The sequence below is a fragment of the Lygodium microphyllum genome, chromosome 10, assembly GCF_053477565.2.
Source record: "Lygodium microphyllum isolate KBCC chromosome 10, Lygodium_microphyllum_v1.1.10, whole genome shotgun sequence".
NCBI classification, from domain to species: Eukaryota; Viridiplantae; Streptophyta; class Polypodiopsida; order Schizaeales; family Lygodiaceae; genus Lygodium; species Lygodium microphyllum.
In genome coordinates, this window is record NC_141144.1 from 13,997,454 (window position 1) to 14,015,182 (window position 17,729).

General features: G+C 37.5%; 1 protein-coding gene across 1 annotated transcript in view; it reads left to right on the top strand.

Annotated features, from left to right (window-relative positions):
• LOC148029729 (metaxin-like protein) overlaps positions 1 to 8,961 on the top strand; it is an 84,759-nt gene extending 75,798 nt beyond the window's left edge. Inside the window, exon 6 of the mRNA XM_087686046.1 lies at positions 8,271 to 8,961. Within this exon, the coding sequence (XP_087542172.1) occupies positions 8,271 to 8,452 (182 nt within the window). The 3' untranslated portion in view covers positions 8,453 to 8,961. The remainder of the gene's footprint in view (positions 1 to 8,270) is intronic.
• The last annotated feature ends 8,768 nt before the right edge of the window (positions 8,962 to 17,729 follow it).

Consider the following 17,729-nt stretch of genomic DNA (forward strand, 5'->3'; position numbering starts at 1 on the left):
ATGCACCCATTTCTACTGAATCTCAACACATGGAGGATACCCGTATGTGAACTTGAACACACGCATGGGCAGCATCCTAAAGATTCTTATTCTTTCAAGTTTGAAGGACATTCGTCCATTGTGGCAATTCTCTAAGCTTAAGTGAAGGAGATGTAGCGCCAATCAGTCGAGCTTTGCACTCCCGATTTTCCATTTATGTCTGCAGCCTTGAGGACCTTGTCTCTTCAATTCCAACTTGATCCCTTTAAAGGGAGAAGAAGAATGTGACGAGATGAACATTGACTCATGGTTGGCCAAATGGATGGCGTATTTTGACTTGTATCAGTTCGATGATGTTGAGCACATTGAGTAAAGACAAATCATCTTATAGGGAAAGGCATATGCTCGGCGGGTGGATTTATGCCCTAAGTCAACAACTTGGGCTTATTCTCTCCACTTTTCGGAAATCTTTCGTGACTGACAATCAGATTGAAAATTATTTGAGCTTAATATGGGGAAGAAAAGCTTGGATGCATATTCTTAAGAATTTAAAGATTTATTGCATAAGATGAAGGCCGTGGATGATCCTCAAGTGCTGTACGATACATTTTTGGATTGCCACCAGACTACTAGAATAAGGTACTAGATAGTCCGCTTCACTTGCTTGGGGATGTCTACAGGCATGCAAAGAATTTTGATAATATTTTGGCTGCAAGTAGGGGAAGCCAATTGACTGGGGGTTCCCATCAAGGTGCCTCAACCTTTAAGTTGAAGAAGTCATCTACCCTTGCAACAACTCCTTAGTCAACTTTAAAGTTGCACAAGAGAAAATATGGCAAGCGTAAGGTCACTCGCAGTGAGGATCGCTTGAAGGGCCAAGTTTCGTCTGCTATCAAATATGTCATTTTTACGGTGATCACGAATGTCCCTAGAACAAAAAGGCAAAGTCTACTTCCAAGAATTCGATAAATACTCTTAAGGCTTCATGTGTCTTTTCTAAAATTTTATTTGAAGAATGCTTTGTTATGTCCTTGTTGTCCTTGGAACATCCAAAAATCGATTGGCAGACCGAACGAATGAATCAAGCTATGGAGAATATGCATTGTGCATAAGTCTCCTGTAGACAATTTGACAGGGAGTGTTTATCTTTCTTAGATTAAGTTTGCTTATAATAGTGCTAAGAATTCAGCTAGTGGTTATAGCCGATTTATGCTTATGTATGGTTATGAGCCGAAACCACCTATTGCCACATAGCTGATGGGGATGAATATACAGTTTGAGGTGACTATTTGCACAATATGCAAGAAATGTTGACAATTGCGAGGAAAAGGATTCAAACAGCCCAGGATCGTGCTATGTTTTATGCTAACCAACATTGTACTCGTAGAGAGCTCCAAACAGACATGTGGGTTTACCTTAAAGTCCCAAAAGACTCTAATTCAATGAGTATCGGCAAAGTGCTATAAATTATCTTTAAGATATTACGGTCCTTTCCAAATTACCAAGAAGATTTGTGTGAACCTCGAAAGGCTTTTTCAAATCAATAATTTGCAACATTAGTGCAGTAGTAATGAGCTATTTCAATGTTTGAAAATATTGATCGAGTTCACTAGTCTAAACAACTAGCGAACTAATGTGCTTTTTCTTGTTTTGGACACCCTTAAGCAAATGTGTCAAGGATTCAGCAATATGAGTATAGTTCTTAATTTAATTTTGAAAAGATCTAGTAAAATCTATTAAAAAAAAAAACTTGCATTATGTTTTTTGGAATAGACCAATCGAGTACTACTTGTACCTTTTTAGGTAAGATGAATGCTATCAATTGAGATGACATGACAAGGTATAATAGCTTTGTGTGAAAAGATTTGCACATAAATAGTTTGGCAAACAATTGCTCTCAAGATAGATGAAATGATATGCAAGTATTCGACATGTTTCTCCAACGACTTACTATAACTACTTTCTACTTTCTAAGATTTGGACGAAATAAATTATTTATCATCAATTTGAAAGTTGCCGGAGCATTGGTCAATCCAACAGGTAGGACTAAAAATTGATCATGTCATTATTGCATTAGAAACACAATTTTGGCATGTTTCGAAGCTATCCATTATCTAAATAGTATGTAGACCTTAGATGAATTTTGGTGAAATACTGTGTACCACAAAGTTGATTTGTAAGGTCATTCATTCTGGGCAGCAGATATTTGTTCTTGATGGTCACCTTATTGAGACCTTTATAATTGACATAGAAGCACATCTTACCATCTTTCTTTTTAGTGAGAAGGATAGATCCACCCCATGGGGATTTACTTGGCTCAATAAATCCCTTAGCTAAATAATCTTGAATTTGCCTAGCTATCTTATCATTCTCTTTCACGGTAAATCTATAAAGTTTCTGAGAGATGGAATGGCTATCGGGCAACGTTTTAATCCTATGATCTAAGTTTTTACGAGATGGCAGAATTTTGTTAGATAGCTTGGACGGAAAGATGTTACTATACTCATGCAATATTGAATCCAAATACTCCATTACATTTGAATTAATATTAAGATTATTGTTAAAAGTAATGGAATTACATCAAGAATCTATAATTGAACTTTTTCAATAAAACAAACATAAGTTGAAACATTTGAATTGGAAAAACATTGAGTAAGCTCCATTGTTGAAATCTTATGTACATTATTTTTTGTGATCTCAAAGGGTAAACAATCCTCGATTACATAGAAATGACTATTAAGCTTAAAAGAAATTACATGATTTTTTAAATCAATATACAAGTTTTCAAAGAACTATGGCATGCCAAGAATGACATCGATATAGTCAAGGCTAATAAGTTGGAAATCCATGATTTAATTATACTATTGGATTGAGAGACCCAAGTTCAGTACCATGTAATCTTGACAATCTACTGTAAGGCCGTTCGCGTATCGGACATGATACATTCGGTTAGCGGATACCGTATGGAGCCATAACCTTTGTATCAAATGAGAGAAATAAAATTATGAGTAGAACTAGGATCAAATAAAATTATAATTTCTTGGCCATTTGTACCCCTAGTGACCTTTAAAAGGTCACGTGAACAAAAAATAGTTTTATTAATGAGACTACTGTTGCTATTGCTAGTATTAACAAAATCGTCTTCAAATAAACATTCAAAAGATGTACTTGGAGTCCCAAGCGTATTTATGGAAGTCAAAGAAATTGACTTCACCTTTTTGTTCTGCGGGCACTAGCGATCACCATGAAGGTGGTCCATTGATGGTAGACGAAACAACGGCCCTTCAAGCGATTCTCAAAGCGAGTAACCTTGTGCTTACCGTCCTTTTTCCTATGCAACTCTGAAGACGGGTGATGAGTTACTGCTGGGGTAGTTGATTTCTTTGACTTAAAAACTGAGGTAGCTCGATTTGAACCCCCGGTCGACTAGTTGGCCTTGCTTGCAGTCAAAGTGTTATAATTTTTTTTTGCATACCTGTAGACGTCCTCAATCAAATGAAGAGGATTGAGAAGCACCTCATTCTAGTAATTTGACGGCAATCCAAAAAGGTATCTCACGTAGAGCAGTGCTTGAGGATCATTCAAGGCCTTCATTTTATGCAATAGATCTTTAAATTTTTGAGACTACACATCCAAACTTTTCTTCCCATATCAAGCTCAAATAATTTTCGGAAATTTTCAATCTGTCCCGAAATGTCTTCAAAAAATGGATTAAAAATCAGCCCAAGTTATCAGCTTAGGGTGTAGACTTGCTCACCAAGTGCATGGTTTTCTCCATATCATGATTTGTATCTGCTTGATGTGTTGGGTATCATCAAACTGATACAAATCAAAATATGCCGTCCACTTGGCGAGCTATGAATTGATATTCGTCTCTTCACATTCCTTCTTCTTCCCTTAAAATGGATTGGGTTGGAATTGAAGAGGTAACGTCCTCATGGCTGCGGGTACAAATGCAAAATGGGGAGTATACAGCTCGGCTAATTATTGTTGCATTTCTTTTACTTGAGCTTGGAGAGTCACCACGAGAGATGAAACTCCGTTCGATTTGAAAGAAGAAGAAACTTTGGGATGTTGCATGTGCATGTGTTCAGGTTCGAGAGAAGCCAAATAGGTATCCTCCATGTGTTGATGTTCATTGGGAATGGGTGCATCAAAAGGAGATACCCCATGAGAAGCCATGATATTGATGAGAGAAAAAAGTGTAGAAAAGAAGTGAAACTTTTGGAGAGAGAGTAAGATAATTCGAAGATGAAGGAGCGCGAGAGGAGAGTAGATGATAGGAAAGGCAGCTTGCAATACTAAAAAGCAGTCTTTTTTTTTGTGGGTGGGTGTAGTCAAGGAAGGGGGTAGCTTCATGTGGATAATGATGTCTTGGTAAACCCTTCCAAAGAGAAGACCATATTCCTTTTTCAAAAGAGATGATTCATAATTCTATTTCATTTTCTTTTAGGAACGTGCTGTCCATGAGGTTTGATTGCCCCTCATCTACCATTCCTTCGAATTGCTTTGCCATTCCTAACCATCTCCATATCTCTCGTCTCATCTACCATGTTGAGCTTTAAGATGGCCTATCGGAAACAACTATGTTTTCTTCTCAGATTCTCTCTCTAATCAATACTTTTCTTTTTTCACAATTCGATTGTTTCTCTCTATGACATGACTGTTTCTCTCTTCACAATATGATTTTTTTTTTGTCTCCACAATATCCATCATTTGATAGGAATGTTTAAGTAATATTTAAGGCTAATATTAAGAGAAATGCTAGCATTAAATGTTAAAGTAATGATGGCGTTTAATATTTCATCAATATTAAAATTAATAATAACATTAAATGTTACATTGACAAAAATTATGGTCAGTCAAAACTTTGATGCTTATTTGGGCTACAAGACTTCAGCCTTTGACAATGGTCTACCATAGCCTTAGAGTGGCAACTTCCTCAACTTTTGTCATTATCATCGCCAAAAATTATTGCACACAAGCATCGCCTCAACACAAAGCCCGAGCACGGATGCAAAACAAAAAACATACCTTGCTTTCATACCCACCACTTGCATGTACCCCTTGTGCACGTCCCCTCAGCCAGCAGTGTCCCATACCACCTTTAACGAGATGAAGGCGTACCTATCAAGTGTGAACCATCATGGTTCCATGAGCAAAAGTGGTTTTGTGCGCATCATTAAATCTTGTGTCCAAACTCCAATTGCAAGTTGACGCTCTGATACCAATATAATATCCCCCTAGGATCCAACTTGCATACGAGACACGACGTAAGCCAAAGTCACCACAAAAGGGATTGGACATCAAACTCACCTCCCACTCTTGAGCTAAACAAGCTCACCCTTGAGCTTGGGAGCTAGCAATACTCAGGGTAACGACTGCATCCTAAGGGTTGGCGTCCCATACCACTAGCTTGTCAAAAGACGACGTACCAATGAGATAGTAGGGCTTGCAGGGAGGAACATGGAGTGAACTCAACAAACATTGAGAAGAGAAGAGAAGAGAGAAGAAACTCTTATGAATGGAATGATGAAGATTTGAATCATGGAGTGAATGTGATACAAGGGAACAAGGGTGCTCTAGCACAAGGAAGATGATGAAGACAGCCACGAACCACGAACCGCAATGTCCTTTTGAAGGGATGTGAGAGTAGTGGAGAGACTGGAGAGAAGAAGTGACGGATTGAATGAATCAGCCGTGAAGAATGAGTGATAGAGGCAGCCTATAAACAGGCAAGAGACTGTCTAAGATGGCGCTCGGAGGGAGGACACTGGCTGTCTAGGGTGGTGCCCCATTGTGGGCGCCCAACCCCTTTTTTGGGGCTGTCCACTGTGAAACACATAACGCAAAACACAGAACGCAAAACTGCAGGTGAAGGGTTTCTCAACATAGCCCACGCCATCCTAGTGTACAAATATGTCGGCCAACGAGCCAAGAGTCCAAGAGTGGTGATTACACAATGAATGTATGCAATAGGGGCTTGAGTCTTATTTATAGGACTCTAATCCTAAAGTGTCCTTAGTGCATTCGTACCAAGTCACTTTGTAACCACTGTGACCAATGCTACTAGCGCCCATCTAGATGTCCAAGGGCATAACAATTGTGATGTCCAAGGGCATAACCTTGCCTTTCCAGTTGGGGGTTGCTTGATGGAAGAGCAAGGACCTAAGTCTTTCATTGGTTGCATGCCTCTTGCCTTTGATCGATACTCTTCGTTCAAATGGCCAGCCTTCTAACAATGTCGGCAATACTATTTTTTCTCAAGTATATTTTGTTACCTGAGTTTTAAGGATGCCTAGGAGTTTTCTTGTATCTCGCTTAGCTTTGGTTTTGGTTTTGAGTTGGGTTTTGTGTTGGATTTTGAGTTTTGTTGCCTTGTTCTTATTTCCCCTTTTGAGAAGAGACAACAAGTCCTCCCTTTCTAGAGGAAGCACTATGAAACTAATTGAACAACTGAGCGTAAGGCAGTAGTTGACATTGAAATTCATAAAATGTAGGCATGGTGGGTTGTGAGATCACCTACTACACAAAGTGGAAATACTTTCTAGGTGGCTAGAAACAATGTGATTTGGTCATGAGGGGACTTAGGAGCCCTTGCAGTGGAGAATTCATCCTTGTTAGTGATTTTAAAATTTTGAAGCTCATGGTCAAGATTTATACGACAAGTCCTATCTTGAGCCGCATAGGGGTCAGTCGAGAGAGTTCCCACTGCTCCGATGCTCCGATGCTAGGTCAAAATGTTGTAGCTATGAATGGAATTGTGGCAAGAGACCTTGCATCAGCTCGACGGTAGGAAAGGCATTTTTGGCCTTGCATGAGTGGACCACCTCTGGTGGAACAAGGTGTGGGTTTGGTTGGGGTTCGAGCCCTTGGACAAGTTCCCACAAGTTTTGTATGTCGAGAGACATGTCTCATCAGATTTGACCTAGTCTTGTTAGTGAATGCATGCTTGGCTGATGAGGACGAAGTACTGTGAGGTGTCCTAGTGTATGGAGGATAGTAAGGTCAAGGAGGGGGAGAGGGTGGGAGGCAGAAAAAATCAAAGAGGGACCCACAAGTACTTGTGAACAGGAAAGAATTGGTCAAGGGGAAAGTAGCATTGAAGGATTGGCCTTTCTTATAAGAGCTAAAGTGGGCTTATTACAAAGTGACACTAAAAAGAAAAAAGGGAAGTGTTTTTATTGCCACAATCCTAGGCACTTATTTGAGGAGTGGCAAAAAACCTTGCCAAATTGAAGATTAAGGAACGGTCAATGAAGAAGAGGCCAAAATAGCTACTACCAATTTACTCCAAAGAACCAAGAGGAGCAACAACAAATTTAGGCTATGATGATTAGGTGTTCTAAAAGTTTCACAACCACCACCAAAAGGGGACTAATAATTAAGTGGTTGCAAGCGAAAACGCTACAAAAGAAAATGTGATAGGTGGTGGTGCAAACTAACGCCCTACTTTGTTTTTAGAATAAACCAGTTCAGGTGTGTGAACAACCACTATTTTGAACGGGTCCTTTTGTTCTGAACTTTCTTTTCAAGGACTGTGTTAGCAAATATGACAGCTATGAGTACACTTGTCATTGGTGATTGTGACTGACACAGATAGTAGGTGCAGTGGCAACAGATTTCTCATTCACCAGTAAGGTGTGGCAGTCATGTACTCAAAGGTGCGTCTTTTAAGCACCTAAATTTGAGTACACTATGAAGCATACCGTGCCTCAGCCTGGAAGGCATGACCAGACAATCACAGTGACAGTGATGTGTACAAAGCCTTGGGGAACATCTTGTGAAATATGCCTTTAAAGAATCTCTTAGATCATGGGGCTCAGGTTATGTTTCTCAACCAGAAGCTTGTTCAGCCTCTTTTTGAAATTGATCTTTGAGAAAGTGCAAACTCCTCCAGTTACTCCTTTTAAAAAGCCTTATTTGAAGGATCTTGCAATTCTGCATATGCTTGAGGTTAAGAGTGTTTGGTCAGTTATGGTTTGCGAATACTTTTTTATCTCTGTTTTCTTCTTGGAAGAGGGCTAACAGTAGTGGGTCTTCCTAGAGTTAATGTATATATACGAGATAAGGTTTGTGAATATTTTTTACTTCTGTTTTCTTCTTGGGAAGAGAGGAGGGATTTTTTATGTACCATGCAAGAGCTAACACTAGTGGCTCTTCGTAGAGTTACATGTACATATACAAGAAAATGTAGGCAGCATCACTATGTGCACCAAGTCTGCTATAATATTTTGACAGCTAATTACAATGTGATTGCTTTATAATTGAGTTCTCTGTTTCCTTTACAGCTTCACGTAAACCTCCCAAAGACAAGGTCAGATCTGAGAAAGAAAAAAGGTTGAAGCGACGCGCCAAATATTTTCTTGCGGCTCAGTTTGCTGCCATCGTTGGATTTGTGCTTATTTGGGGTTTTGTGGTAGATGAGAGCTTGGTGGAATATGAAGGTGATCCTCAAAGCCAAGAGGCTTGATTTCATGGTTGGTTTGTATGGTGTAGTCTACTACAAATCCATATTTTTCAAGGTCCGGGTAATCAGCTTCATGTTGCAAGCCAATAAAAGATTTTCTGCTATCCTTGCACCATAATGCTGCATACAAGCTGGAGTTGTGGACCTTGGTACACAGGAGCAGAGCAGTTTTGGCATGCTGTGGGGTCAGATCACTAGTCAAGGACTGCTATGTTGTTTTCTTACAAAGCAGGATCTTGCAGGTCTTACTTACCCTTGGACTAGATTTTTTTCCCAGTTGATATGGGATGATGGTACAGCTTGTCATGTTGCCATTGATTTTTTTCGCAATTGCTTTTGGGGCTTTTGCTGGCTTTTCTCTTTGGTTTTCAAACATTTGTGCGTGATACATCACCTGCAAGGACAAACCGAGAGGAGAGAAAAAAATGGCAAGACTGTTTCCAACAATCTTGGTAAACCTGGAGTTGCTGGAAATTGCTTTACCTGAAATGCAAAAGGTATTTTAACGTGCTGCAGAAGTGTGAAGATTTTGCTAACCTTTCACATGAGTACATGGGTTTATGTAAGATTTGGTGCTGGCGGAGCATGACATTGTCAAGTCCTAATGTTGTTACACTTGAATGCTAAAAGCACTCTTGCTTCATGAATTTAAAGATAGCCACGTATGTGGGTTTTCCGTTAATTAATTTTAGCTCGTCATTTTTATATGTTTGCCATTTACTGATTTTTGGATGAAGTGACCATATTTTATACACACGGAATTGTAAGATCAAGTAAGAAAAAGCCTAATTATTCTTAAAAAGGGCAAATTCAAGCTTTCATGTCAGTGCAAGCTCATTGAAATGAAGAGAACATATCTTTCTTATCTGTTGTGTAAAATACATTGCATTGAGACTTGATCCAAGCGCTTGTTATCAAGCACTTGCCAAATGAATCACAGGTGAATTAAACTTGTGAATTATTAAGCTAGATTCAGAATGTATATGGGATTTAAAGACAGACTTGTGTGACTGCTATCTTGGTGCTGATTGTTTTAAGTTTGAACAAGAGTGACATGCATTACAATAGGGATATACATGAAATGTGAAGTGGTTGGCATACTTGCTCAGACGAATGTGTCCATGCCTTCAAATTTTGTATGCTTTTTGAATTTCATTTCACGGTTTTGATCTCAGTAATCTCTTATGGGCTTCCATCATCACAGTGGATCCTTGTGGGATTCCATAAACCTCCTTGGGGGGTGTCTTGCCTAAACTTGGCTAGTATTTTGAGAACCACAAGAGAAGCAAATAAGATCAAGGAATGGCCAAAACTCTGCTCTAGAATCTCTTTCCAACCAAAGCTTTTGTCCACCCCAATTCAGATAGAAGATTGATGGATGTCTAGCTATAACCAATGTTATCCCAATAAAAGGGCACAAGTTTGTAACCTTGAAAGGAACAAGTACTTAATCATACTTTTACGGCAATTATATATAGTTACAGGTGCAAATCCAATCTCAAATGTAGCCTCATGTTCAAGAAGACACGTACACCTAACATGACACCTCATGAAAAGAGGATGAGAACTAGGAAGAGGGGGGAGAACTCCTAATTCACATCAACATGATTTTACTATAGGAAGAATAGGTAGATAGCTTGCCTTTTCAAAAATTGGAGCTAGCCATAGTATTTTGTTCAAAGAGGTACTCAATTTTTGCATCAAATAGATCAAAGGTTCAAAGGTGGAAGTTCTCAAATAAAAATTAGGCTTATGTATTCTAGTTTTTAAATTTGAAGGCACAACTTCTATCTTGGTTACAAGAGTTAATGCTACTATTTCTCAAGGTTGACTTGTGACATGGATCTGTCATTTACCTGGCAGAATGGAATGTGCGAAGCAAATCTATTTGGAATATCTACTCCTTTGGAGTGAAGAAAGGAGTAATTTAGATAAACATTTGGAAAGGATACAAATTGGAGCCCAAAGTGGGCATCATATATGTTGTGGCTTTGTTTCAAATTTACATGATTTGCCAAAATTGAAATGCTTGAAAGCTAATTGTGGACTTGGGGATAATGATGCAAGTATGGCAATGAAGTTGACCATTCCAAAGTTTAAGGGCAAGGCAGATGGGAAGCTTGTCTATCCTTAGGTGGAGATGAAGAATGCCCTTGCTTTTACGTGGGAAACATATGGATTTGAGATTCTTTATGTTTAGGAGATTCTTAAATAGTATGCAGCTCTCTAGTGGAAGTTGTACCTCAAGGCAATGAGCATTTGGATTGAGATGAGTTCAATCATTCTTCACCAATTTACTCACATGGACTGTGAGGTGTAGCAAAGGAAAAAGTGGGGATATTTTCCACAAGCAAGACATGTATGAACATTTGAACCAAAATGATAGAAGAGATTAGCAAAAGAAAAATGGAATCCATCTACTTATGAGGATTTTTTGAACTAAAGCGTGGCAAATAGATGGATTTCTGATTCTTTATGTTTAGAAGACCCATAAATGGTGTGTAGCTCTCTAGTGGAAGTTGTACCTCAAGACAATGAGCATTTATTTGGTTTGAGATGAGCTCAACCATTCTTAACCATTTTATTTCGATGGACTACCAGGTGCAATAAAGGAAAAAGTGGGGACCTTTTCCACACAAGCAAAAGGTGTATGAACTTTCGAACCAAAATGATAGAAGATATTAGCGAAAGTAAAATGCAATACATCTACTTATTAGATTTATTTGAACCAAAATCACAAGAGAAGTCATATTAGGCACTAAAATCAATGGCTAAATGAGCTTCGACAAGGTGTCAACATGGGTAGGTTCCTAGGTTCATAAATACACACTTAAGAGTAGGTCCCTAAGTAGATACTTGAGAAATACTTGGTAGCTTTTGAAGTCGATTTGAGAAATGTAGGCTTGATAGGTTCTCAAAGAGACTTTTGAGAGCTATGACAAGCCTACATAGGTCTTGTTAGCAAGAACTCATTTTCTCTCATCCCTTCAAACAAGAAAGTGGAGATCACACCAACCACACAATATAATGAACAAATCCAAACAAATGAAAGTAGTCAAAACCCCAAGCATACAATTTGAGAAATGTAGGCTTGATAAGTTCTTAAGGAGACTTTTGAGAGCTATGACAAGTCTACATACGTCTTGTTAGCAAGAACTCATTTTCTCTCATCCCTTCAAACAAGAAAGTGGAGAGCACACCAACCACAGAAGATAAGCAACAAATCCAAACAAATGAAAGTAGTCAAAGCTCCAAGCATATCCTTTTAATTAATACACTAGAGTTGTTAAGGCCCATATGAATTTTGATGTTGGAAAGTTTGTTATGTAGGGCTATCCAAGGCAAAATTGCAACTAGAGTCTCAAATTGTTAGCCTTACAAGAGAAGGTGTAATACCTATGTAGAGGTTTGATATTAGGCACTATAATCAATGGCTAAATGAGCTTTGAGAAGAAGGTGTCAAGATGGGTAGGTTCTTAGGATCATAAACACACAATTAAGAGTAGGTCCCTAAGTAGATACTTGAGAAGTACTTGGTAGCTTTTGAAGTTGAATTGAGAAATGTAGGCTTGATAGGTTCTTAAGGAAACTTTTGAGAGCTATGACAAGCCTACATAGATCTTGTTAGCAAGAACTCATTTTCTCTCATCACAAGAAAGTGGAGATCACACCAACCACACAAGATAATGAACAAATCCAAACAAATGAAAGTAGTCAAAACCCCAAGCATACAATTTGAGAAATGTAGGCTTGATAAGTTCTTAAGGAGACTTTTGAGAGCTATGACAAGTCTACATTCATCTTGTTAGCAAGAACTCATTTTTTCTCATCCCTTCAAACAAGAAAGTGGAGAGCACACCAACCAAAGAAGATAAGCAACAAACCCAAACAAATGAAAGTGTCGAAACCCCAAGCATATCCTTGTAATTAATACACTAGAGTTGTTAAGGAATATGAATTTTGATGTCAGAAAGTTTGTTATGTAGGGCTATCCAAGGCAAAATTGCAACTAGAGTCTCAAATTGTTAGCCTTACAAGAGAAGGTGTAATACCTATGTAGAGGTTTGATATTAGGCACTATAATCAATGGCTAAATGAGCTTTGAGAAGGTGTCAAGATGGGTAGGTTCTTAGGCTCATAAACAAACAATTAAGAGCAAGCTGCTAAGTAGATACTTGAGAAGTACTTGGTAGCTTTTGAAGTCGATTTGAGAAATGTAGGCTTGATAGGTTCTTAAGGATACTTTTGAGAGCTATGACAATCCTACATAGATCTTGTTAGCAAGAACTCATTTTCTCTCATCCCTTCAAACAAGAAAGTGGAGAGCACACCAACCACACAAGATAATGAACAAATCCAAACAAATGAAAGTAGCTAAAACCCAAAGCATATCCTCGTAACTAATACATAGAGTTCTCAAGGAATTGACTTTTGATGTCAAAAAGTTTATTATGTAGGGCTATCTAAGGAAAAATTGCAACTAAAGCCTCAAATTGTTTGCCTTACAAGAGGTGTAATACCTATGTAGAGGTTTAAAAGTTGTGCAACAACTACCAACCTAGTAAGACTACAAGTCATCTCAATTGTTGGAGGCTCAACAATGCTCCATGAAAACTCTTTCAAACTATATGTCTTCTTGTTAATCACTTGCAAGAATAAGGACCTCAAGGACCCCATGTGCATTGTAGTGGTGCAACCCCAATGAGTTGACTACGCATATACTTCTAGTAATGCTTCAACAATTCCACTTGACAAGGAACAAAATGGCTGTACGCTTCTGAATGGTCTTGTTATGTGCTCAATCATATCATTCTTGGGTGGGGTATACAGGACATGTAGCTGACATTTAATATCCCTCTCCTTACAAAATTGCTCAGGCTTTAGAGACATGCTCACTCCCATTATTTGGCTGTAGATATTTCAATCTATATGTAGATTGGTTCTCAACCAAAGCAAGCCGACATTGAAATGTAGCCAAGACCGTTGATTTCTGTTTAATAAGATACGTTTAGATCTTATGTGTATAGTTATTAATGAAAGCAACAAAATACTTCCTACCACCTAACAACTTGTAAGGCATGGGATCACATATTCGAATGAACAAGAGCCAATGCATATTCAAATGAACAAGAGCCAATGGCTCATTCTTTTGTATCATATTGGACTTTTTATATATATTAGTGTTTGCTTGTCATATAAACAATGATCACAAGACTCAAAGCACTTATATTCAAAAGGGATGAAAGATATTGTAAATGAGTACATTTTTATTTCGTTCAAGGATAAATAATGAGAAAGTTTACAAACTAGGATCTCCACAATAACTATTTAAGATGGCATTTTGGTTTTGAGACAAAATCTCTAATGAGAGCAACATGTAGTTTTAGTTTCAAACATTGCTCGAATCTATTATTGCTATAGAACAAATCTAAGGAAATAATAACATGTTTCTTATAAACTTTTGGTTATACGAGGTATTATTATACATTTCAATTGGGATTCGACAAGGTTTGATATTAGGCACTAAAATCAATGGCTAAACGAGCTTCGACAAGGTGTCAACATGGGTAGGTTCTTAGGTTCATAAATACACACTTAAGAGTAGGTCCCTAAGTAGATACTTGAGAAATACTTGGTAGCTTTTGAAGTCAATTTGAGAAATGTAGGCTTGATAGGTTCTTAAGGAGACTTTTGTGAGCTATGACAATCCTACATAGATCTTGTTAGCAAGAACTCATTTTCTCTCATCCCTTCAAACAAGAAAGTGGAGAGCACACCAACCACACAAGATAATGAACAAATCCAAACAAATGAAAGTAGCTAAAACCCAAAGCATATCCTCGTAACTAATACACTAGAGTTCTCAAGGAATTGACTTTTGATGTTAAAAAGTTTGTTATGTAGGGCTATTTAAGGAAAAATTGCAACTAAAGCCTCAAATTGTTTGCCTTACAAGAGGTGTAATACCTATGTAGAGGTTTAAAAGTTGTGCAACAACTGCCAACCTAGTAAGACTACAAGTCATCTCAATTGTTGGAGGCTCAAGAATGCTCCATAAAAACTCTTTCAAACTATATGTCTTCTTGTTAATCACTTGCAAGAATAAGGACCTCAAGGACCCCATGTGCATTGTAGTGGTGCAACCCCAATGAGTTGACTACGCATATACTTCTAGTAATGCTTCAACAATTCCACTTGACAAGGAACAAAATGGATAAATAATGAGAACGTTTACAAACTAGGATCTCCACAATAACTATTTAAGATGGCATTTTGGTTTTGAGACAAAATCTCTAATGAGAGCAACATGTAGTTTTAGTTTCAAACATTGCTCGAATCTATTATTGCTATAGAACAAATCTAAGGAAATAATAACATGTTTCTTATAAACTTTTGGTTATACGAGGTATTATTATACATTTCAATTGGGATTCGACAAGGTTTGATATTAGGCACTAAAATCAATGGCTAAATGAGCTTCGACAAGGTGTCAACATGGGTAGGTTCTTAGGTTCATAAATACACACTTAAGAGTAGGTCCCTAAGTAGATACTTGAGAAATACTTGGTAGCTTTTGAAGTCAATTTGAGAAATGTAGGCTTGATAGGTTCTTAAGGAGACTTTTGTGAGCTATGACAATCCTACATAGATCTTGTTAGCAAGAACTCATTTTCTCTCATCCCTTCAAACAAGAAAGTGGAGAGCACACCAACCACACAAGATAATGAACAAATCCAAACAAATGAAAGTAGCTAAAACCCAAAGCATATCCTCGTAACTAATACACTAGAGTTCTCAAGGAATTGACTTTTGATGTTAAAAAGTTTGTTATGTAGGGCTATTTAAGGAAAAATTGCAACTAAAGCCTCAAATTGTTTGCCTTACAAGAGGTGTAATACCTATGTAGAGGTTTAAAAGTTGTGCAACAACTGCCAACCTAGTAAGACTACAAGTCATCTCAATTGTTGGAGGCTCAAGAATGCTCCATAAAAACTCTTTCAAACTATATGTCTTCTTGTTAATCACTTGCAAGAATAAGGACCTCAAGGACCCCATGTGCATTGTAGTGGTGCAACCCCAATGAGTTGACTACGCATATACTTCTAGTAATGCTTCAACAATTCCACTTGACAAGGAACAAAATGGATAAATAATGAGAACGTTTACAAACTAGGATCTCCACAATAACTATTTAAGATGGCATTTTGGTTTTGAGACAAAATCTCTAATGAGAGCAACATGTAGTTTTAGTTTCAAACATTGCTCGAATCTATTATTGCTATAGAACAAATCTAAGGAAATAATAACATGTTTCTTATAAACTTTTGGTTATACGAGGTATTATTATACATTTCAATTGGGATTCGACAAGGTTTGATATTAGGCACTAAAATCAATGGCTAAATGAGCTTCGACAAGGTGTCAACATGGGTAGGTTCTTAGGTTCATAAATACACACTTAAGAGTAGGTCCCTAAGTAGATACTTGAGAAATACTTGGTAGCTTTTGAAGTCAATTTGAGAAATGTAGGCTTGATAGGTTCTTAAGGAGACTTTTGTGAGCTATGACAATCCTACATAGATCTTGTTAGCAAGAACTCATTTTCTCTCATCCCTTCAAACAAGAAAGTGGAGAGCACACCAACCACACAAGATAATGAACAAATCCAAACAAATGAAAGTAGCTAAAACCCAAAGCATATCCTCATAACTAATACACTAGAGTTCTCAAGGAATTGACTTTTGATGTTAAAAAGTTTGTTATGTAGGGCTATGTAAGGAAAAATTGCAACTAAAGCCTCAAATTGTTTGCCTTACAAGAGGTGTAATACCTATGTAGAGGTTTAAAAGTTGTGCAACAACTGCCAACCTAGTACGACTACAAGTCATCTCAATTGTTGGAGGCTCAACAATGCTCCATAAAAACTCTTTCAAACTATATGCCTTCTTGTTAATCACTCGCAAGAATAAGGACCTCAAGGACCCCATGTGCATTGTAGTGGTGCAACCCCAATGAGTTGACTACGCATATACTTCTAGTAATGCTTCAACAATTCCACTTGACAAGGAACAAAATGGATAAATAATGAGAACGTTTACAAACTAGGATCTCCACAATAACTATTTAAGATGGCATTTTGGTTTTGAGACAAAATCTCTAATGAGAGCAACATGTAGTTTTAGTTTCAAACATTGCTCGAATCTATTATTGCTATAGAACAAATCTAAGGAAATAATAACATGTTTCTTATAAACTTTTGGTTATACGAGGTATTATTATACATTTCAATTGGGATTCGACAAGGTTTGATATTAGGCACTAAAATCAATGGCTAAATGAGCTTCGATAAGGTGTCAACATGGGTAGGTTCTTAGGTTCATAAATACACACTTAAGAGTAGGTCCCTAAGTAGATACTTGAGAAATACTTAGTAGCTTTTGAAGTCAATTTGAGAAATGTTGGCTTGATAGGTTCTTAAGGAGACTTTTGTGAGCTATGACAATCCTACATAGATCTTGTTAGCAAGAACTCATTTTCTCTCATCCCTTCAAACAAGAAAGTGGAGAGCACACCAACCACACAAGATAATGAACAAATCCAAACAAATGAAAGTAGCCAAAACCCAAAGCATATCCTCGTAACTAATACACTAGAGTTCTCAAGGAATTGACTTTTGATGTTAAAAAGTTTGTTATGTAGGGCTATGTAAGGAAAAATTGCAACTAAAGCCTCAAATTGTTTGCCTTATAAGAGGTATAATACCTATGTAGAGGTTTAAAAGTTGTGCAACAACTACCAACCTAGTAAGACTACAAGTCATCTCAATTGTTGGAGGCTCAAGAATGCTCCATAAAAACTCTTTCAAACTATATGTCTTCTTGTTAATCACTTGCAAGAATAAGGACCTCAGGGACCCCATGTGCATTGTAGTGGTGCAACCCCAATGAGTTGACTACGCATATACTTCTAGTAATGCTTCAACAATTCCACTTGACAAGGAACAAAATGGCTAAATAATGAGAACGTTTACAAACTAGGATCTCCACAATAACTATTTAAGATGGCATTTTGGTTTTGAGACAAAATCTCTAATGAGAGCAACATGTAGTTTTAGTTTCAAACATTGCTCGAATCTATTATTGCTATAGAACAAATCTAAGGAAATAATAACATATTTCTTATAAACTTTTGGTTATATGAGGTATTATTATACATTTCAATTGGGATTCTTGATTATTTTCCACACGAGGACCTTAATGCAATGTTCAAAGTAGGTTCT